At 33.7% G+C, this 23,599-nt stretch overlaps 1 protein-coding gene, 1 long non-coding RNA gene and 1 pseudogene across 2 annotated transcripts; 1 reads left to right on the forward strand and 2 right to left on the reverse strand.

Annotated features, from left to right (window-relative positions):
- Positions 1-3,157: 3,157 nt before the first annotated feature.
- Positions 3,158-4,971, reverse strand: LOC123901254. Its single transcript, XR_006806666.1, has 4 exons — positions 4,892-4,971; positions 4,422-4,805; positions 4,249-4,299; positions 3,158-3,423 (listed from the first exon to the last, which is right to left on the reverse strand). It is a non-coding gene; the product is annotated as an uncharacterized LOC123901254 (long non-coding RNA).
- A 2,955-nt stretch (positions 4,972-7,926) lies between these two features.
- Positions 7,927-8,868, reverse strand: LOC123901251 (uncharacterized mitochondrial protein AtMg00810-like). The gene has a single exon (XM_045951590.1). It carries the CDS (start codon positions 8,866-8,868, stop codon positions 7,927-7,929), a length of 942 nt encoding a protein of 313 aa, XP_045807546.1.
- Positions 8,869-9,821: 953 nt separating this feature from the next.
- LOC123901252 lies at positions 9,822-12,373 on the forward strand (annotated as a pseudogene).
- Positions 12,374-23,599: the final 11,226 nt, after the last annotated feature.

Consider the following 23,599-nt stretch of genomic DNA (forward strand, 5'->3'; position numbering starts at 1 on the left):
GAAGATTGAAGATGATGTTAATTTATATATATATATATATATATATATATATATTCTTATCAAGGCTGATTTAATATATATCATATGACGCAAGAAATGTTAATGATTTATTCACATGTCCGAGTGGTAGAAGTTTTTATCTCTATATAGCACGTGTGCGAGTTCGATACCTGTTCACAACATTTTGTGATTTTTTTTTTAAATTGCCTTGAAATTCAAGGCAGAAAAGGAAAAAGTACAGATGAAGAGAGTCTCGAACCCATGACCTACTAACTTGGCTGTATTCATTTATGTGAGTTTTTTCCCACCTTATGAATATATGTTTGTTTCTGAACTTTTAGGATTAATACACTATATTGTCTTTTTTTTAAAAAAAAAATAATATTTGTCATTTTAAACATGTAATTATATGGATTAAAATGAATTGTGTAATGTTTAGACAACTTAATTATTTTGAATCAAATGTTAATATAATTTATATTTGATTAGGGAGTACATGTATCATCTTTAATTACATAAAATTATTCTAAAACACTATTAAGTGTGGTAGTTGACTAATTGTTATAATTTGAAGTTAATGTTTTAAAAACTATACAAATAAAGTAAAATTTAAAAATAAGACATAATTTGATTTAAGATTATACTCCGGTTCAACTGAATCACTATTAATCATAGTATTTGATTATGGATTATACTTCGGTTCAAAATTATTATTAACCCTAGTTTTTTACTACGAGTTATACTCCGGTTGAAGTTTATGACTTAAAAATTATATAAATAACGTAAAATTTAAAAATAAATTATTATTTGACTTAAGTTCTAACTCCAAATCAACTTGAACACTATTGACCCAACTTTTAGACAAACATCGTGACCCTTTCATTAAAATTATGTTTCCGATAAGACTATAATTACGATATGTCTACATATTTGGAGTCCGGTGATCAAAATTCTTTTTCTCATTTGTTTGTTAGTCTAATTAGGTGATATTGAACGATCGAATTGATAAAATTCGAAATCTTCAGTCGGAATAGGTAGTTTTAGTCCAGCTTTATGACCCTTTCATTATAACTAGGTATCTGGTGAGACTGTTATTACAACCAGTCTATACATTTGGAACCCGAAGATCAAAATTTTTTTTCTCATTTGTTTGTTAGTCCAATTAGGTGATATTCAACGGTCAGATTGATGAAATTCGAAATCTTTCATAAAATCGGTAGGTTTAGACAAACTTCATGCCCTTTCGTTAAAATTAGGTTTGAGACTGTATATACATTTCGAGTTCAATGTTCCAAATTCTTTTTCTCATTTGTTTGTTAATCCAATTAGGTGATATTGAACGGGTAAAATGAGACTAGGTTTAGACAAACTTCATGACTCTTTCGTTATTAAAACTAGGTTTCGATGAGAATGTTATTACGATCTGCAGGGCCGGCCCAAGGATAAAGCGGCCCAAGCCCTAGCTTTAGGCTCCAAAAACAATTTATGTTTGACAAATATATATATATACATATGTAGGCCTCCGTCACAAATTGTAAAGCGCTATATAGTCCATTTGGTGGCGTGTTTCGTTTCATATTGGCAGGATGGTGTGTTCTATCCCTGCCAAAGCCTGTTGATGGTTATTTTAGCTTTTCTTTTCACAGTTTTTTTCTCCCTTATTTTTTATAATGTTCTAACTGTTTTTTCTTTTCAAACAAATTGCAAAAGTTATTGGTCTTTACCATAATATAAAATGAGAATACAAAATATAACTACTAATTTTAGTTTGATTTTCTATTTGTACCAATTTGTTCTTAATAATTTTTTAAATATTTTATTTAAATTTAATTACATACAACCTAAATATTGAATATGAAATATAGATAAATTAAAATAAATTAAAATGAATAAAAATAATATTTTTAATTTTGTACATATTTTAGAAGTAGTTTCTAATAGTATATTTTATTTTTATTATAAATATAATCGATATATTTTTAACTTTCTTACCAAAAATTGTTTATTTATTTATTTTTAAATATAAATTTTATGTTTTTCTTTCGTACAATATTTTTTGGGAACTATTAATGCACAACAACTTATTTTACTTTCTCTCTATCACATATAGTACGTTGGGAACCCCGTCAACCCACACAGGTAGTGGACATTAGTATTTGGAATATGAGCATTCATTTACTAATCAATATTTGAATTTATTTATTTATTTAAAAAATGAAATATAGAGAATTAAAATCGAAAATGACACTAAATACCATCAAATTAGAGATTTTAACATGTTTATTGTGGATTTTAAATACGTCCAGTTTCAGCCGAATTATAACCATCAGTCAAACCGGAATATAATCTTACATTTTTTTAAATTTTTTTATTTATTTATATAATTATTTTTAATTCATTAACTTCAGTCGAAGTTTAACCTTCAGTCAAAAACTAGGGTTAATAGTGATTCAATTAAACTGGAGTATAATATTTCGTCAAAGTATAGGGTTAATAGTCCTTCAGTTGAACTGGAGTATAATCTTAGTTTATTTTTAAATTTACTTTATTTATATAATTTTTTTAATTCATTAACTTTAGTCAAAATTTAACCCTCAGTCAAAGACTAAGGTTAATAGTGCTTCAATTTGAACCGGAGTATAATATTTCGTCAAAGTATAGGGTTAATAAAGCTTCAATTGACCCGGGGGTATAATCTTACTTTATTTTTAAAATTTACTTTATTTGTATATATATTTTTTAATTCATTAACTTCAGTCGAAGTTTAACCCTCAGTCAAACACTACTAGAAAAAAATTCATTTGGGACGGAAAAATATGTCACACAATAGTTGAAAATTCCGTCCCAAAATATTTTTGGGACGGAATTTGTGACAAAAATATTTCGTCGCAATTCGCTCGTTGCAATTCATTTGGGACGGAATATTTAATTCCGTCGCATATTTGGGACAGAATTTGGGACAGAAATTAATAATTTTTTTTGAAGGATTCTTTCAATCCGTCCCTAAATTCGTGACGGATTTAAAATTTCCGTCGCAATTTTTATATAGCTTTTCTATGAAATTAATTTTTTTATAAACATCAATAATTACAAAATAATGATTAATAAAAATTCATATATGTTAATCAAGTCTGAATAACAAAAAAAAAGTTGATCATAAACGCAAAGCTTTTATATTTCATTAAATTAAACCCACAACAATATCCAACAACAATTACACCAATGGAAGAACTGTTACATAAAAATTCAAGACAAATAAAGTACAATATTTTGCACAGATCTATACAAACTATACTTGAACCAAGAAAAACTTGATGTTCTTCCTTCTATAAGAATAGTAGACAAGTTGATGGAATCACATATGAACAATGGTTGATTGTGAGATTTCCTTTGATAAAATCATCATGTGGTTTGTGAAATGTCCTAAGAAACAAAAAAAGCAAAGTTATGTTATGATTATGAAAATACAAGAATTAAGTAGTGAGCGAAAGTCATGAAGACCACACAAAACCAAGAAACATTGAACTTAGAATCATACCCATGCTTATCCAAGTTTGTGTAAATACAAATATCATAACTTAAGACACACACACCCCTTGACTACTGTTGTAGAGAAAGTTGTCAAGAGTTATTCCTATTCATGGCTACTACAACTACAATTGCCTTGAGTTTGTCTTTGTGTTAATTACCGAGATTCACATGATTTTGAACATTGTATAAATATCTTATTGAAGAAGACATTGATGGATGAATAAAAAGGAATGGTTTTGAACTTTCAACAAATGTTGGAAGAACCATTAAGAATTTGAATCAAAATTCCAATTATCTTTGTATACTATGAAAAACAAGGAATGAGCTTATAATTCCAAATGCATGCACAACAATATAATTATTTGTGCTTTCATTCTCTTTATACAAACACTTAAGATCCATAGAAATTTAAACAATCAAATTAACAAATGAGGAAAACACAGACCATTAAAATGAAGTCTCAAATTAAAAGGGTAAGTGTTCATATTCAATATCCCACCATGAATGAAGATTCAATTGACAAAATACATACATAGCTAAACTTAAGCCCAATTTAATTTTCCAATTTTTTGAGCAATTGACTAAATTATTTAAGGACTAAGGAGCTTATAGATATAATAAAATAACCAGAATCATCAACTAGAAATTATGCATATTGGCAAAACTAATTTGAGCAAAACAAAAGAGTATTATGACTTAGGGAATGCAAAATTGTACCTGAAAGTTTTGCCATAATCACCAAAGACAAATCCTACTACTCATTGTCGTCTGTTCAATGGGGAAATCCTTACAAAGTCATAAAAGGATAAACATGAAAGGATATGCATTGCAGAGATACACAACAATATATTATATATAAAAATTTAAAAATACAGAAAAATTATCACAACCTTCTTTTGGTTTGCCAGCAACAGGAGGAACGAAAAGCACCGCCAGAAATAGGAAGCTGAGACGCAAGGAGCAACGTCGCAGACACGCCGGAGACACGGAAGGAGAACGACTAGGATGATAAATCAAAACAACATCAGTTAGATCTAAGAATAGAAACAATCAAACAAGTAGAAGAAATCAAAACACAGATTGAAATCGAGAATTGTTGAAGATTGCTAGTAAATCTAGAAGAAACAACAAATTTATCAACACATGGAGGAATGGAGAGATGGAGGAGTGGGATGAAGCTTGAGGCGGAAAAAGGAGCGATGCAGATCTAGAACTCAGGTGACGGCGGCGCGAGAGAGGTACTTAGGGTTCTCACTTATCTCGTGTTCTATCCTCTGAAAAGTTAAAAGAAAATTACAAGAAGAAGAAATTTAATACTTGGACTGAAAAAAATAAAACTGATTTGAGACGGAAAACATACTTTCATCTTAAATTTGGGACAGAAATATAAATTCTGTCACGAGATTGAGACAGAAATAATTTATGTCGCAAGATAATATATATCCTTTAGAAAAAACGTTGGGGACAGAATATTGTCGCAAATTCCGTCCCAATTATATTGTTTTGTGACGAAAAAATATTCCGTCCCAAAATTCCGTCCTAATCTGAATTTTTCTAGTAGTGAAAGATTAGGGTTAACAGTGCTACAATTTGAACCTGAGTATAATATTCCGTCAAAGTCTAGGGTTAATATTGTTTCTATTAAACCGGAATATAATCTTACATTATTTTTAAATTTTACTTTATTTATATAATTTTTTTAATTCATTAACTTCAATCGAAGTTTAACCCTCAGTCAAAGACTAAGGTTAATAGTGTTTCAACTGGATCGGAGTATAATATTCCGTCAAAGTATAAGGTTAATAAATAATGCTTCAGTTGAATCAGAGTATAATCTTACTTTATTTTTAAACTTTACTTTCTTTATATGATTTTTAATTCATTAGCTTCAACCAGAATATAACCCTCAGTCAAAGACTAGGGTTAACAGTGCTTCAGTTGAATTAGAATATACCCTCAAAAAAAGATTAGGGGTAATAGTATTTCAGTTGAATCAGAGTATAATCATTGGGTTCAATATATTAAATTATTAATAATATCACAAACATGATTTTAAATTTTTAAATTCTACACCCTAAATATATAACCTTCTTAAGATCTTTCTTTATCTTTTTTATAAGCATTTTTTAAATTTCTAGGAGCATTATTTATTTTTTTCTCAAACAAAACCCTAATAATATATTCAATTAATTTTAATCTCTGTAGGGATGATTGCAACACAATTAAATAGAAATATGTATGTATCGAGTGCTTAATTAAACAAGAAACATTTACATGCAAGTTGGCAAGTGTTGGTGATTTGTAACTATGCGTTCTCTGTTCGAATCATGCTTGTGCCATAGTTTCCATTTTAATTTTTCGCTGTACTTTTATCAACGCTGTTTAAAAAATTATAATTCGCAAAATGATTCCAATTTGAAGTGAACCCACCACTGCTTTGCAAGGGCAAGACACACCAACCGCTACGACATCGGAACTTTTTGTTTTTATCCTCGCATCATGTAATATTTATAAAGATAGCGTTAATATATTAAATTAAGCATCATCTCCAACCTTCAGCCGGGTCACACCGACCCGGTTTCAGACCCGCAGTACCAGTCTCGATTCCAGTAAACGCAGAAATCCAAATTAAAACTTCAATTATATTTTGAATCTAGAATCGATTTTGTATGACAAATTTTTTTTGGTTACACTTGGATGACAAATTTAAACATAGATATTTTTTACTTTTCACAATTGGAGAAGAAACCAAATAGTTGAGTTCACTCGCGTTTGGGGCTACAGATCTGGGATTTGCTTTTGCAATTATCCATACATCAAAGGAATGAAGATCTAGAATGCGTTTGGAGAAAAATCGCATATCTAGAATAGTGGTAGTAATTTCCAGAAAATTTAATGTTAAGGTTGTTGTTGTTCAATGAAAATGGATGATCTGGATGGTGAATGATGAACACATGAAGAATGGAGAACACAAATAATGAGAAAATTTGGATTTTAAAAAGACAAATTAAAAGTTGGATATTAGTTATATGATTTAAATCTAAATAAAATAAGTTTTAATTATTAAAATAATTTCAACTAAAAGAAGGAGCGTGCAATAAGTAAAACTTTTATTAAAAAGACTTACCATAAACTTTCATTACATCGTAGAGCTGATGTGACATCACTTAGAATTCTATTGGGCAATTAAATTGACCTCATTAGTGAGACTAATTTTATGGTCTCACGCCGGAAGCACCCAATGGATAATGGTAATAGTTTGGACAAAATCTTACTCGCCAATAGTATACTTCCACGTGGAATATTAAAATAAATTGTAATATCATCTCTAACGATTTTCCATTTATATAATACTTCATCCCTTTTTTTCATTTTTTTTTACCAAAACAAAATTAATGCATTTCATTATAATAAAAAAATTAAATTAAATCTATGGAAACTAACTCAAAAATTTGCAACCATAGCAAAAGTATGAGCAACTGACACTTCTAAAATATACGTCATTTTAGTAATAGTTTTACTTAATAAATTTTGCTTATTAGCCAAGTTAATAGAACTAATTTACTTCATTTCCTTAATTTTGTCTTTTGTACGTCTAACTGTCTGAACAAGTAGAAATGTGCCCTTTTTAGGCCCTTTTGAATGACTTACCGGCTAAAGCATTATGTGAGGGCAAAGGGAGAGTCTCTTTAATGAAGGATAAGTGCTTAATGAAGGCCAAACACTATCTATCACTAACATCATGGTGATGGGTTTTTCGATATGATCCGAATCCTCAGCAGCGGCGACCTCTGCTGCGGCGCCTGCTGCTGGATCCTGACCCTTGATTTAATCTAGCATCTAGGTCCCTATTAATACATATTAATCCTGATGCATGTAATTAAACTGTTACGCTTGCCAAGCCAAACAGAATACGCGCTATTATTTATTGTTATGCTAAATCTATGTTATACCCAGCGCTTAGCTTAACGATCATATCCGGATGGTACTGTCATCATATATCAAAAACGCAAATTGCCCTCGACTCAATAACAAATTTGTTGTTGTTGAAGTTTAATATCATAGAGAAGTGATGTATTGTTGTTGTATATGATATTAATAATGCGTTTAATATCTTTTTTGATTGTGCTTCAAAAAAAAATCCCAATTGATTGATTGTGCTGAATCAGAACTACCCAGTTTTTGATCTTGTTCATTAACGGCGAAGCCATTATAGGAGTTAGTATAGTTATAAATGTAAAACTATTCAAAAAGGAGGCTAGGGTTTTCCATTACAATAAACCAAAAAGTCATATAGAATAATAGATACAATAGAGTAGATAAACTAGTAATTATGAAAGACTAAACTACCCTTACAATAATAATATAATTATTATCTAACATCTCCCCTCAAACTCACGATGTGTTAACATGAAGCATCAAGAGTTTGTCAATTAAGAAACGAAAACGCTTAGTAGAATGCGTCTTCGTGAACAAATCAGCAATCTGCAAGGAGGAAGAAATAAACGGCAAAGTAATGGTACCATGTTGAAGATGGTGACGTGTGAAGTGACAATCAATCTCAATGTGTTTGGTACGTTCATGAAAGACAGAGTTGTGCGCAATTTGAATGGCACTCTTGTTATCACAGTACATAGGGGTTGGTTCATAAAGAGGCACACCCATATCACAAAGTAACCAACGCAACCAAACTATTTCAGTAGTGGTAGATGCCATAGCACGATACTCAGCTTCTGTAGAAGAGCGGGAAACGATGTCTTGTTTCTTACTCTTCCAAGAGATGAGAGAATCTCCAAGAAAAATACAAAAGCCTGTGGTAGACTTACGGTCAGTAGGATTACCAGCCCAATCAGCATCAGAGTAAGCACGTAACTCTAAGGAAGAGGATGACGGAAACAAAAGACTCTGAAATTGAGTTCCCCGAAGATAACGGAGAATACGAAGCACGGCTGCCCAATGTATTGTAGTGGGAGAAACAACAAACTGACTAACGACATGCACTGCATGAGCAATATCAGGACTAGTAATAGTAAGGTATACCAAGCTTCCAACCAAAGTACGGTACAAAGTAGGATCCGGTAGAGGAATCCCATCAGAGGGAACATATTTCACATTCAACTCTAAAGGACTATCTACTGCTCGAGTATCAGAGAGACGAGCTTGCTCAAGAATGTTTGCAATGTACTTGGATTGAGATAAGAGATAGCCCTTAGGAGAATAAGCAACTTCAATCCCTAAGAAGCAGCGAAGAGGGCCTAAATCCTTCATCTCAAATCTTTTAGCTAACTGTAATTTCAACTCATTAATTCCATCAACATCATCACCTGTAATAATCATATCATCAACATATAAAGAGAGTATAATACGACCATGATAAGTTGTCCTAACAAATAAAGCTGAATCGTGATCACTAGAGCAGAATCCAAGAGATCTAATCACAGTAGAAAACTTCTCATACCAAGTACATTGCAAACATTCTTGAGAAAAACATTCTTGTTAGATAATAATTATATTATTATTGTAAGGGTAGTTTAGTCTTTCATAATTACTAGTTTATATACTCTATTGTATCTATTATTCTATATGACTTTTTGGTTTATTGTAATGGAAAACCCTAGCCTCTTTTTGAATAGTTTTAACATGGTATCAGAGCCGGGTTAAGGACTGCAATGTGGGCATTTGACCCAGGACCACGCTAGGCGTGAGGGTGGGTGTTGAATATGTTGTTGAATATGTTGTTGTGTTGTTGGAGATTGTTTGAAGTCCCACATTGCTTAGGTTCCCGGGATGTGAAATGTATAAATATGTGAGGGCAACCTCACCCTTTGAGCTAACTTTTGGGGTTGAGATCCAAGCATATTTAACAATAAAATAGTGAATCAGAATCAAAATAAAAAATAGAATCAGAAGAAGATTGGAGAATGGAAGAGCACATAATGCATTGTGGTTGTTGTGTTTCATATGAACTACAGTATATAAGTATTTTTGGTCGCCGAGGACATTACTATTACTGATAACAATAACATTAGAAGATATAAAGTTGAGGTTGAAGAGGCCATGAATTCTTAACAATCGTTGTATAGAAAATGAATTGAAAAATAATTGTGAGTGTTTAACAAAATTAAAATGAAAAAAACATGATTTTCTATTATGCTGCAAAAATGGTGTTTGTGAAGAATAAAATAAAGGAAATTAATTATGGCGGTGGTAATACCGAAAGGAAAGACGATGGCTAAAATACTTTACCCATATTTTTAATCTTAATTTCTATCATATATGTCGACCATTGGATGAATCAAGAGGCCCAAAATGATGCAGCTGCAGGCAAATTGGCAGCCGAGGATCCTAATTGTGGGTCCTTCATCTTCTACACAACAACACATGAAGAGAAGAACAATATCAATCATCTTCTCCGATCTCCACACACCATCGACGCCAATTTCTCAACAACTCCCCGCCCTTTTCCCGACTACTCTCCACGAAACCCTTCCGTCGTCACAGACACTCACCTCATCCGCCACGTCACCACAACCATCAAACGACGCCGTCTTGAACCTCTTCGTCGTGTTCTCAAACCTTACGAATCTCGCTTCAAACCAAGTCATCTCACCTGGGTTCTCATCAACATTAAAAACGATTACAAACTTGCATTAAATTTCTTCAACTGGGCAAAATCACGTTCACATGAACAACAACTTCTTCACCCTACTTTGGAATCGCTTTGCATTGTTGTTCATATAGCTGTTGCTTCAAACGACGTTGGAACTGCTAAAAGACTTGTTTATGAGTTCTGGGCTAGGCCGCGTTTGGATGTTTTGAAATATTTTGAGCTTTTTACTGAGAGGTTAATTTATACTTATAAAGATTGGGGTTCACATCCTGTTGTTTTTGATGTCTACTTCCAAGTGCTTGTTGAAACTGGCTTTGTTTTAGAAGCTGAGAAACTTTTTCATAAGTTGTTAGGGTATGGTCTTGTTGTTTCTGTAGATTCTTGTAATTTGTTTCTGTCTAAGCTGTCTTGCAATTTTGAGGGGATTAAGATTGCAGCTAAGGATGTACCAAAAAAAAAAAAGATTGCAGTTAAGGTGTTTGAGGAATTTCCTGAATTGGGTGTTTGTTGGAATACCGTCTCGTATAATATTGTTCTTCATTGTCTTTTTCAATTGGGTAAGGTGAAAGAAGCACACAACTTGCTTGTACAAATGGAGCATAGAGGAGATTTTCCTGATGTTGTAAGTTATGGTGTTGTTGTTAGTGGCTATTGTAAATTTGGGGAGCTAGATAAGGTTTTGAAGCTTGTGGATGAATTGAAGAGAAAAGGGTCGAAACCTAATGAATACATTTACAATAACATTATTGTAGTGTATACGACTCTCAATAGCGGTTTTTGCAAGTCTGGAGATTTTTTGGCTGCGTGCAAACTGTTCAATGAAATGAAACATAAGAAAATAGTTCCTGATTTTGTGACGTATACTTCTGTGATTCACGGGATTTGTAAGAGTGGAAAGATTGCTGAAGCGCATGAAATGTTTAATGAAATGTTTGTTAAAGGGTTCAAACCGGATGAAGTTACTTATACTGCACTTATTGATGTCGGGTATTGCAAGGCTGGTGAAATGAAAGAGGCTTTCGCCGTTCACCCCAGATGGTTCAGAAGGGTCTGATTCCAAATGTTGTCACTTATACTGCGTTGGTTGACGGCCTTTGTAAGAACGGAGAGATTGATGTAGCGAATGAGCTTCTTCATGAAATGTCTAGAAAGGGACTTCGACCGAATGTCTGCACGTATAACACGATCGTAAATGGTCTTTGTAAGATAGGAAATATAGCACAAGCAGTTAAAATTATGGATGAAATGGACCTGGCAGGGTTATCCTGACACTATTACATACACTACACTCATGGATGCATATTGTAAGATGGGGGAAATGGCCAAGGCTCACTGGTTGCTGCGCATTATGCTTGATAAAGGACTTCAACCTACAATTGTTACATTCAATGTGCTAATGAATGGGTTTTTCATGTCAGGGATATTGGAAGATGGTGAAAGGTTAACCAAGTGGATGTTTGAGAAAGGTGTAATGCCAAACGCTACAACATTCAATTCTCTTATGAAGCAGTACTGCATTAGAAATAACATGCGTGCATCTACCGAGATTTAGAAGGCTATGCACGCTCGAGGAGTGATGCCTGACAGCAACACGTACAATATTTTAATGTCACCACTGCTACATATAACGCTCTTATAAGAGGTTTCTATAAGAGGAAGAAATATGTGGAAGCTAGGAAGCTGTTTGAGGAGATGAGAACACATGGTTTGGTTGCTGAGAAAGATATATATGACATTTTCGTTGATGTGAACTATGAAGAAGGAAACTGGGAAATTACTCTTGAGCTTTGGGATGAAGCAATAGAGAAATGTCTCGTTAATGAAACTTAGTCGACTTATGTCCTATTCTTCGTTGGTGGTTCAGTTGAAATTAACTTTGACATCATTAACACCAATTTTTGTCATCCTAAAGGTAGTGATGCTTGACTTTTCAAGGTGTTTTGCAAAACACTGGAGTAAATTATTTCACAAACACACAAAGCGGGTAGTAATAACTTTAAATTAAGGTAGTGATGCTTGACTTTTCAAGGTGTTTTGCAAAACACTGGAGTAAATTATTTCACAAACACACAAAGCGGGTAGTAATAACTTCAAATTTAAAGACACTTCGAGATTTGTTGGGGTTATTGTTTTAAGATCTTGCAAGAAGGACATGCCTGCTTTTGTCCCTTTTGCTGCCCCCTCAGTTACAGAAACAACTGTAATAGAATTTTTTTTGGATAGAAAGATGTACATAGAGATTTTGAATGAAAGCAATTCTTGCAACATTCTATGTTTGTGGTGTAGTTTTGCCAGCTTTCAAAACCTGTTATAGAGAACTGTAATCAATGATGATAGACTTTCTATAAGTAGGGTTGTTGAAAAAAAAAACTTTACTCAAAATCGAACCAAAAACTAAAAGCTCAATGTTTTATACCTATTTGTTTAAATTCTGAACCTGTCTGTATCAGTCGAAAAATGAAATTCGGCTTCTTGAGCCGCAATCCCCTTTGAGAATGACAAACCCTGGTGATTTCTCCTTGCCTGCACTTCGATTTTGCAAGTTGCTTGCATGTATTGCATTACATTTCTGGTTCATGATTGTTCGAATACTTTATTGCCTATCTCTTCATTGTTTTTATTTTTCAGATAGACTAGTGGATCTGGCCAAAGATCAAAATTTCCCCCTTTCGTAATGAAATTCCAAATTTCTAATTGGCTGCATTTGGTTTGGGATTATCTCTAAGTCATACTGTTTGTAAAACATTGGTGAAATGCCTCTGTTACTGTTAATGTTGCGTTTGTCTGGATTATCCTTGCATCTTTGTTGACAACACTGATTTCTAATTTCTTCCTCTTGTTGAGTAATAACATTAATAGAATGGCTCCGGTTAGATTTTATTTCTTAACGACTATGTTGGTTTATCAATAACCACGCCCGCTGAATAGAAACATTAAACTAAAAGCCCATACAAAATGGGCACCTAAGAAAAAAAGACCATATGTAGATTCCTTCACTTCTGAATCCCAAACAATTCGATTAGGGGTTAGTACACAAAGATTTAAAGTCATTTCTTGAATTTGTTTTCCATTTCTAATTTTGTAAGTTCACAGCCTTCGAAGTAGCTTCATCGATATTACCTACTAAATAAAAGGCTTGTTTCATAGAGTTGCGAAGGATGAACTTTTGACAGTTTAAAATACGAATTCTTGAACACAAATGAACTTTAGGGGGTTTTTATTGCCGTGCATCCCGTAGGAATTGAACCTCAAACTTATTTAAATGTAGCTGATAATAGTGGAGCCCGTGAATTGATGTGCAATCAAATGTAGATTCCATTTTTATTTTAACTTCAACATCTATTATAGCGCCACTCAGAAGAAGTAAATCAAGTGATTGCTTCTTTCTTTTACTTTTATTTCTAAAAGAAAAAGTATCGACATATATTATCCAGAAAAAAAATGCATTTTGATACGATCGATAGATTGTATTTTGGTTACAAAGTACTTTTGAAACTACAGACTCTGAACGACTACAAACACTAAAATTAACCCAAATATCGACCCTAAACCCGACCTATAACGCCCCATATCGATTTATCTAGAATATCGACAAGAGTGTACATAACTGAATCGGGAAACATTAAATTTTGGGGAAACTAATGGAGCTAAACTAACTAGAGTTTAAGGCTCTAAGGGAACCCACCTGAGTTGACGCTCGAACAATACAACCGATATTTCTGGAACTAGCCAAAATGCAGAATTTGCAGCAAAAGCAGTTTAAACCGGTAAACAGGATTTTCCGCATAATTTCCATATCAGACCCTCAACTTCAAACTGGTCTCCAGATCTCAATTCTCAGTCAAATTCCACGAATTTGACACCATAACGAAGGTAATTTCGTCAGCTTTCCAGACATGTAAATACCAATCAAAACCAAGTTACGGTTTGACATATATGACTCAATTACTGGAGGTATGTCATTACGAATTTCTGCAGAAAACTTCTTACCAAATACCTTGGTGGTCATGAACAGTGGCGGAGCCAGAAATGGTGTTAAGCCCGGGCACAATTTTAACCACAAATGCACAAATATTTATTGGTTTAAGATTTTCGGATCGATCAGATGGTTTTAAACTAATAATATATATTATTTATATACTTAAAGGGTGGGTCTTGTTAACATGTGCCCTAGGGGGCACATGTTAAGATATACCAAAATAGAAATTCATCATTTAATGATACAAGAAATTTAATGCTTCAAAAGTCAAAATGCACAAATTAGCATTTAATAATTTCTATTTTTGCTTCCTTAATATGTGCCTTAAGGGCACAAGTTAACATTCTCCATACTTAAATTATAATAAAAGTAATTAATTTTAAGAATTTCATCTAAATATTTGATTCATAATAATTATATAAGTAAAAGTCATAAATTCCTCACAATCCTACATATAAAAGAAAGTATAATTACAACATATTTTACATATTTGAGATTAACACAAAAGAATAATATTTTTTTGGTATTTTGGGTTATACTTAAGCATGAGGTAAAAAATTAAAATCAAATAAAAACAATAATAATACATTTGTTTACTATTTTTACCATATATAAAAAGGGAAACAAAATTGATATTTTTAGTATTTTTTATAAAGATTTTTTGTGATTTTTAGATATGTTAAATAAAGAAAATAACATAAAATTAACTTAAATGAAATAAAGGGTAATTTTGATAATATATATGTAAAAAAATAAAGAAAACAAAACCAAAATAAACATAAAGTTTTGAAAAATGATAGGAAGTTGGGAATTGAACACAGGCCTCTAGTGTGACCAATTCATCTCTCAGGCACTGAGCTAGTATGCACGCTTGTGTCTAAATAAGGCTTCATTAATATATATAAATATATATTAAAACAACCCTTTAATCTACTGTTCATCATCTTCAACCTCCAAAACAACCAAAATCATAAATCGAATTTTTCAATTCTAGCACCAAATTGGACAATTAAATATACCATTTTGCTCAGAATTTCATGAGGATTATGAATATACACTTAAATTTTATTAATTCTTACTCAAACATTCGAATTTTCAGATTAAAGTAACAACCCTAAAAAAAAAAAATTGGGTGCCGAGCCCGGGCACGTGCCAGGGCATGCCGGGTGGTGGATCCGCCCCTGGTCATGAATCCCTTCTAACTCCAATTCCAAGTTCTGATTCTGGCCTTGTCCAGTTCGTCCTAACCTCCTCCACCATTAATGGTGGTTCTGTTCCTCACCTTATTCCTTGGGTGCTATTGATTAACACATGCAAAGCTTTCTTGAACAACAAAGGGTTTGAGATGCAAAATGGGTGAGAGAGCGTCGGGAAAGAAAAAGAGTGAAGTAGAGAGAAATCTTGAGTTCTCACTTGGGTCATGATGTTTGTATCATGAACTTGTGAATAGAAATAGCTTGGAAGTTCCATTAAAGGGCTAAGAAAAGGTTAGTGGTGTTGTTGTGTTGTTGTTGTCGTGAGAGAGGAGAGAAGAGATAACATTACTTACTGATTTTTTGTTATTTCAGGAAGTGAAAAAATGAATGGTTTGGCCACTTTGTAGTCTTGTGGCTTATAATGAAAGTGAGGTCCCCACTTGTCACCATGTCTTCTTCTCATTGGTCAAGATAAATCACTCTAATTATTCTTTTTCACTTACTTATCTCCAATTAGTCTTAAATAATTACTAATTAATATTCTTTTATTAATTAAAGTTGAGATGTTACAATCTAACCCCCTTAAAAGAATTTCGTCCGCGAAATTCAAGAACTTCTTTATTCATCACCAAGTACATTGTCTGTATTCTTAACCTAATTCTAGACTTCGTCTCTTAACCTATCACAATTTGTCGTTCAATAGGTTACGAGTCATCATCCTTCCATACATTATCACTTGCTTATATTAATTCTGAAAATCGTACTTATTCATTTCATGACATCGATCTCATAATCTCATCCCGTAGTACAACTTTTAGGTTTGCCCTTGTCTTATATTAGTTCTTTCAGTTATTCTCCTCAATACAAGCGATCATGGCGCAATATTCCCTTTTCCTGCACTCTTGAATTCAACACCGGAGAATATTTAATCTTATTAGATCACCGCGTCAAACTTTTCAGTCTAACTAGTTTCACAACGCAATCTCTGCTTTCATGGGTACTCTGTTACCAACAATTCAAGTTTTAAATGCGAAAGTAGGCATAGCTTACTCGTCACACGATATTTATTCATTTTACGGTCCTCCACTTTCAATTCCTTGGAATAAAATTTCCTCTCTCAAAGAGTTGTTGACCTACAAATCAATATGCCGACTACATTCTCAACCACTTCTCGGCTGCGCACTCTGATTCGACTACTTACTAACATTTTCCGAATGCGCCATTACGGCTTTCGTTTACTAATTTCCGGACATTGTCATATTTTGTTTCATCTTATCCGGCGTTTTCTCCTATCTATTTCCTTTGAACTGCTCTTTCGCTTACTACCTCTTACTTCTCTCACCTCTAACAACTGTCGGAATGCTCTTGTGAATTTGATCTTACAGTTGCACGCCACCTTTAACTATCTTAAGGATAAGGATTGGTTCTTATGATAGGCTCACTGGTAAGGTTTTTCCACAGAACTTGTTAAGATAGACTGGTCACTGCTTGAAAGTTAAGCGTCTAAAATTTGTGATTCTTCTAAAACTGTAACTGAATAGAGTTACTAACAGATCCACTAAGATAACTGATGTCCACAAGGAAGACAATTTGATATGTAGCGAAAAGGTTTAGCTTGTATTGATTCGGACAAGCCGGTGGTAATGAAATTGGAGAGTCGAAGACATTTGTCAGAATTACTTAAGTTAAGACGGAAATATCTGTCGGTAATGTTAATAAGCTTCTAATGAGGAATTTGCTAAATTAGCTTGATTACTTATTGTATGGTTGAGTCACAAATGATACAATCCTCTAATGCTAGTGGTGAGACTATTGGATTTGTCTAACTCTGAGTTACTAGCTGATGTCAACAAATAGCCTACTAGAATATTTGATAATTCCTTCTAGGCACTCATGTTCATGGACTAACTCTCCCAGATTACACTTATCCAACTGGTTACTAAGAGTGGTACCTAATAGACTTTGCCTTGGCCACCGATCTTATTATTATTATTCCTTAATTCCCTTAGACACGGATGTATCTGATACGATTAGAAACTAGTGTATAAAATCTCCTAAGGAAAATTAACTGGATTGAATGGTAACTTGCACTCTCAGGTCTTACACGTCATATAATTGTAGTTGATATTGCACACTTAGTTTTCATGCTACTCTTTGTTTAGGGTTAGGATTTTTGCTATCTCGGCTTGATTATCACTGGACCTTAATACTCACTAGTTACTATTGTCTACTGGCAGTTCCATCGAACTAGAAAGCTTGGTTCTCACTCTGAATTGGGATGACAAAACTCTCACTAGAATGCATAACTGACACTGATGTCTAGTGGCTGCGAGTCTCAAGCACCTAAGGTTATTTGGTGACTAGCTGGGCTAAAGCCAAACTGAGTTACTGGTTTCTAAACAACTTAATAATGACGTTTAATGAATCAAATTAGGCGACTGATGACCTTGGAAGTGATTTCTAATCAAGGCTTCACACTAAAGGTTTGGTGTGATTACTGTTATAAACTGATAAGCGGACTCTACTTCATCGGCATGCAATGGTGACATCCTAAGCGACAATATATCAGGCTGACATTGATGAATAATAAAATGTAGGCTGTCTAACTTGGCTTCCCTTATTAAGTATCTAATCGATCTACGACACTGAGTTACTAGCTTAAGGGTGATCGAATGATGACACTTAATAGGCCTATCTGGATGACTAGTATCGTTTAATAAAAAAATTCTGATTGTCCTACCAGGTATGACTTGACTTTTATATGATTTAGCTGACAAACCCTCACCAGAGGCTTAATTGAACTTGTTGGGTTATTGACTACATGAAATCCTGATAACTTGTTGAATTCAGTACCGAACTGAATTACTTGTTCATGAGCCACTCAATGAGGATGCTTAACGGATCGACTCCGATGACTTGACGATACTAAAAACAATTCATAATTGTTAATCTAAACATTGCTTGACTTATAATGGTCATATATGATGATTGATTGTGAACTGAGAGGCTGAAGTGATTTAATTAAGGACAACTGGTGGTATTGTTCTAAGAAAGTTATACAAATAACGAACATTACCGCAATAATGGAATCTTTATGGTCTAACTTCGAATTCTCTGGGATGGACTACTCGGCTGCTATGAAGGTTAGACAGATTTGGGAAAAGTTTTGGTTTACTGACTAGCATTAGGTCTTGCTTGATTCTACATGTTCCTGATGAAAAGTTTCACAAGTGAGAGGAGTTTGCTTCTAGGTTCGAAGAAGTCGACATGACACATACGCATTAGTTGGATACTACTTGAGTACTACACGCTTCAATTACACTTCATCTGCCTCATTGCACAATTCAGACCTACTGCGGCTATCGGAATATCTTACTTTTGCACTCCGTCTTGAATCAACTCCGTCAAAACTTACCTTGATATTAGCTTTTCCATTCCCAAAATCCTTTAGATCCTTACAAAAGCTACCTTCAGTTGCACTCGTCCGATTCGTGCATTTCCCGTTATTCCTCTTTACTACTGGTATTACGCCATATATTATTCCCTGCGCGCCACTTGTTGGCGTTACTCAACTTACTCTTGTGGCATCGACTGATGCAGTTACAATATCCGCTTCTAACGATCTCCATTCATACTTCCACCTGAGTTTGCACTTCTACTTGTTCTTACTACCCGACCTCCTTGGTCCACTTCGGTTCTCAACCGTAATACCCTGCCTACCATACACGATACTGAGTTGATCGGGCTCAGCACGCGATGATTTCAGCGTAAACAGTCTAGACTCCAAAGGGTCCGTACTACTTTTATTGAACTTTAATGATCCGCGACAAGGTCCGATACTGAATCGACCTGCTCTGATACCAATTATAACGCCCCATATCGATTTATCTAGAATATCGACAAGAGTGTACATAACTGAATCGGGAAACATTAAATTTTGGGGAAACTAATGGAGCTAAACTAACTAGAGTTTAAGGCTCTAAGGGAACCCACCTGAGTTGACGCTCGAACAATACAACCGATATTTCTGGAACTAGCCAAAATGCAGAATTTGCAGCAAAAGCAGTTTAAACCGGTAAACAGGATTTTCCGCATAATTTCCATATCAGACCCTCAACTTCAAACTGGTCTCCAGATCTCAATTCTCAGTCAAATTCCACGAATTTGACACCATAACGAAGGTAATTTCGTCAGCTTTCCAGACATGTAAATACCAATCAAAACCAAGTTACGGTTTGACATATATGACTCAATTACTGGAGGTATGTCATTACGAATTTCTGCAAAAAACTTCTTACCAAATACCTTGGTGGTCATGAATCCCTTCTAACTCCAATTCCAAGTTCTGATTCTGGCCTTGTCCAGTTCGTCCTAACCTCCTCCACCATTAATGGTGGTTCTGTTCCTCACCTTATTCCTTGGGTGCTATTGATTAACACATGCAAAGCTTTCTTGAACAACAAAGGGTTTGAGATGCAAAATGGGTGAGAGAGCGTCGGGAAAGAAAAAGAGTGAAGTAGAGAGAAATCTTGAGTTCTCACTTGGGTCATGATGTTTGTATCATGAACTTGTGAATAGAAATAGCTTGGAAGTTCCATTAAAGGGCTAAGAAAAGGTTAGTGGTGTTGTTGTGTTGTTGTTGTCGTGAGAGAGGAGAGAAGAGATAACATTACTTACTGATTTTTTGTTATTTCAGGAAGTGAAAAAATGAATGGTTTGGCCACTTTGTAGTCTTGTGGCTTATAATGAAAGTGAGGTCCCACTTGTCACCATGTCTTCTTCTCATTGGTCAAGATAAATCACTCTAATTATTCTTTTTCACTTACTTATCTCCAATTAGTCTTAAATAATTACTAATTAATATTCTTTTATTAATTAAAGTTGAGATGTTACACGACCTGAACCTTAATATCGACCGAAAACCCAAATAATTGGCCGAAAAACCTAAATTCGGCCAAAAACCATAAAATCGACTACAAACACTAAAATTGGCAAAAAAACCCAAATATTGACCCAAAACCCGACTTGAATCTTAATATCGACCAAAAACCCAAATATTAAAAGTATATTACGGTCAGAAATATGTAAAAAAGGAGACCTTATCATAAGTTATAACCTAAATAGTTGTTGTGATTGTCAAAATTTTGTTTCTGCAGTTGTGCCATGTTTTTCAGTATCAGTGCCGTCTTAAGGAAGCTGTGAAATTCATGGAAGGATGTTCATCTTCATGGAGTTCTTGTTCATCATTTATGTATGTATTTGATTCTCTGTAACTGTAATTTTCTCTAACTATCTATAAGTCGGTTAAAATATCTCCGTTATTTCAGGCTGACACACAATTGGTGGCATGTAGCACTTTATTACTTAGAAGGTAATTCTCCAACGAAAAGAGTACTTGAGATATATGACCATCATATATGGAAGGAGTTAGACAAAACTGATGTTGTGAGTGCAGAGGTAGCTTATATCGTCAACTACTCAACTTCATCGCAACTAACAGTTTCTCGTTTTCTTCATTTCTTCAATTACAAATTCTAACCTCTTTTGCAAATAGGTTTATTTAAATGTTTCAGGTCTACTTTTGAGGTTGTGTGTACCTGGTGAAATGGATACCATTGGAGATCGCCTCAAGATGCAAGCAAAATGCATCACTGATCAAGTAAGTTAAGAAACACTCTACATAAACACGTTTTTGTCATTTCCTCATTAAGTGTTGCTAGATAAAACATACAACTTCTTTCTTTTGTAGGAAACTTTAGCAAAAATATACTTGTATATATTTCTTTGGTATGAGTGCCGTGGCGGAGCTAGCTCAAAATATTGGAGAGGGCCGCAATTTTTCTTTTAAAGAAAATAAAAAGTCATGAATGCAAAAACACCAAATACACAACACCAACACTAACACACCTCAAGCCTATCTATCTTTGTCTAAGCCTCGACTAATACACAATAACTAGGAGGACACCACATCAGATCATGAACGATCTGAGTAATCACCATTACAAAATACACCTAGCCACATCTATAACACCAAAAAAATTAAGGTAAAGGGACACCATTACAAAGCTGCATTACATACCAAAGCACCTAACACCACAACAAATTCAAACAATCACAACAAGATGTGCAACCCCAAGCCATAAAAAGTTGCAAATTGAACCAACACACTCCTAATAGCAGGCAAACAACAAAACCCAAAACAGCTCCTACACATTGCATTCCAAAACCAGTACAAACAAACACTTAAATAAAATCAAACACTTCACTAATTAATTTTACACCACTTCAACTTTGTTGATTCTATTGCTTTCTACTAACTCAAAATTGAAGGCAAATAAAACTCAATGACACTGTTCCACTAACTTAAAAACCCCACTTCTTTATCAAATTTAGCAACAAACAACTAAAATTGAGCAAGTTTTCTAACAATTTAACAACAGGTGACCTACAACAACATTCAATAATAACACTTTAACATAAAAATCTGAGAGAACAAAGGGGTTTCGTGAGACATACATGAGAACAGAAATCAGAGAGATGAGAAAACGAGGTCGACGGTGGAAGGTGGTGTCGTGGGTTGCACAGACGGTGCTTTCGTGTGGTTGCCGACTTGCCGTAAACGGTTGCAACGGTGTGAAGGTGAAGGAGCAAGAATATTCTCAGTTTCTCACGCGTGTGATTCTAGGAGGAAAAGATTATATTGTATTTTAAAAGAGTTACCAATGGCATAATAGTAATTTTTCATGTAAGAAAAAAAATTTTAAAAAAACTAGGGCGGGCCACGGCCCTGCCGAGCCCACATGTAGCTCCGCCCCTGTGTGAGTGTGTACAAAATTATAGGTCAACTGGTATATAGATTGACATCTTGATATATTGACGGTTTGGGCTTTGGCGAAGACCGGAGAATTTTGTAAAGCAGAAGATCTTCTCAAAGGCTTAATATCGACCGAAAACTTAAATATCGATCATAAACCCAAATAATTGGCCGAAAACTTAAATTTGGCCAAAAACTATAAAATCGACTACATACACTAAAATTGGTCGAAAACCCAAATATCGACCCGAACCTTAATATCGACCGAAAATCCAAATAAAGACCTTAAACCCAAATAATTGGCCAAAAAACGTAAATTCAGCCAAAACCCATAAAAATCGATATAAACACTAAAATTGGCCAAAAGATTAGCGCACCTCATATAAAAAAAAGCACACCATCTGGAAAATGATCATAATTCTGTTTTGTTCAGTGAAATTGCAGAATGCGTTGAGGCATTGACACGCATGAACTTGACGTCTGCACCCAAAACAAAAAAGAGAATATAATTTCATCCTAAAAACATATGGACTACTATAAATGTTAAAAGTCATCATATAGTTGGTACCTTGTGAATACTAATTAATCTAGTGATATTTGACACATATCTTTAACCAATGTAGTTTCTTATTAGCATATCAGGTTAGTTAAAATTTTAGGATAGTGACTCTCACGTTGCTTTTAATCAGGTTAGTTAACATGGAACATTGGTTTTCAACGCACATGTAGGACATGGATCAACAATCTACATGAGAAACAAAAGAGACGTGAATCAACATAAAATACTTTGATCTACATTTATAAAAAGCATGGCAAGCACTTAACAATCATTATAATTTCACATAAATGAACGATATAGCAATTGAGAAAAAAATACAAAACGAATACCATTTGATCGGATCCATCCATCTTAATTTTAAAATTTAATGAATCATGAATATAAAAAAAAATCAAAAATAGCCAATTTTTTAAAACAAAAATAACAAAAAAAAAGCAAAAATTAAAAAATGACCACTAAAAATACCACTAAAGTGTTAATAAAACTATTATTTTAAAACATTTTTTTTGACAAATTAAAACATTTTCTATTATTTAAAAAATGGGTATTTTTAAATTTTTTAAAAATAAAGTACTGATTTTTATTATAAAAAAAAATCAGAATTTTTTATGAAAATAAAAACAAAAACAGATTTTTGAAAATAATAATTTAAATATTCTATTATATTTATGTTATGAATAATTTGGTGGATGTCCATTAAGCATTGACCCATTCCACTGGCCCATTATATTGTCCTATAAATAGGACTTGTATTGTCATGTAAAGATACACCTTGATGAGAATAATACAATCTCTATTCTTTCTCTCTTCTCTTCTGCTCTCCTCTATACTTATATATTATTACTCTTGCTTATATTTTATATCACGTTATTAGCACGAGCTTAGCAACTGAGGTACGCAATTCTTATTC

Source organism: Trifolium pratense, unplaced genomic scaffold, assembly GCF_020283565.1.
Source record: "Trifolium pratense cultivar HEN17-A07 unplaced genomic scaffold, ARS_RC_1.1 scaffold_60, whole genome shotgun sequence".
Classification (NCBI taxonomy): Eukaryota; Viridiplantae; Streptophyta; class Magnoliopsida; order Fabales; family Fabaceae; genus Trifolium; species Trifolium pratense.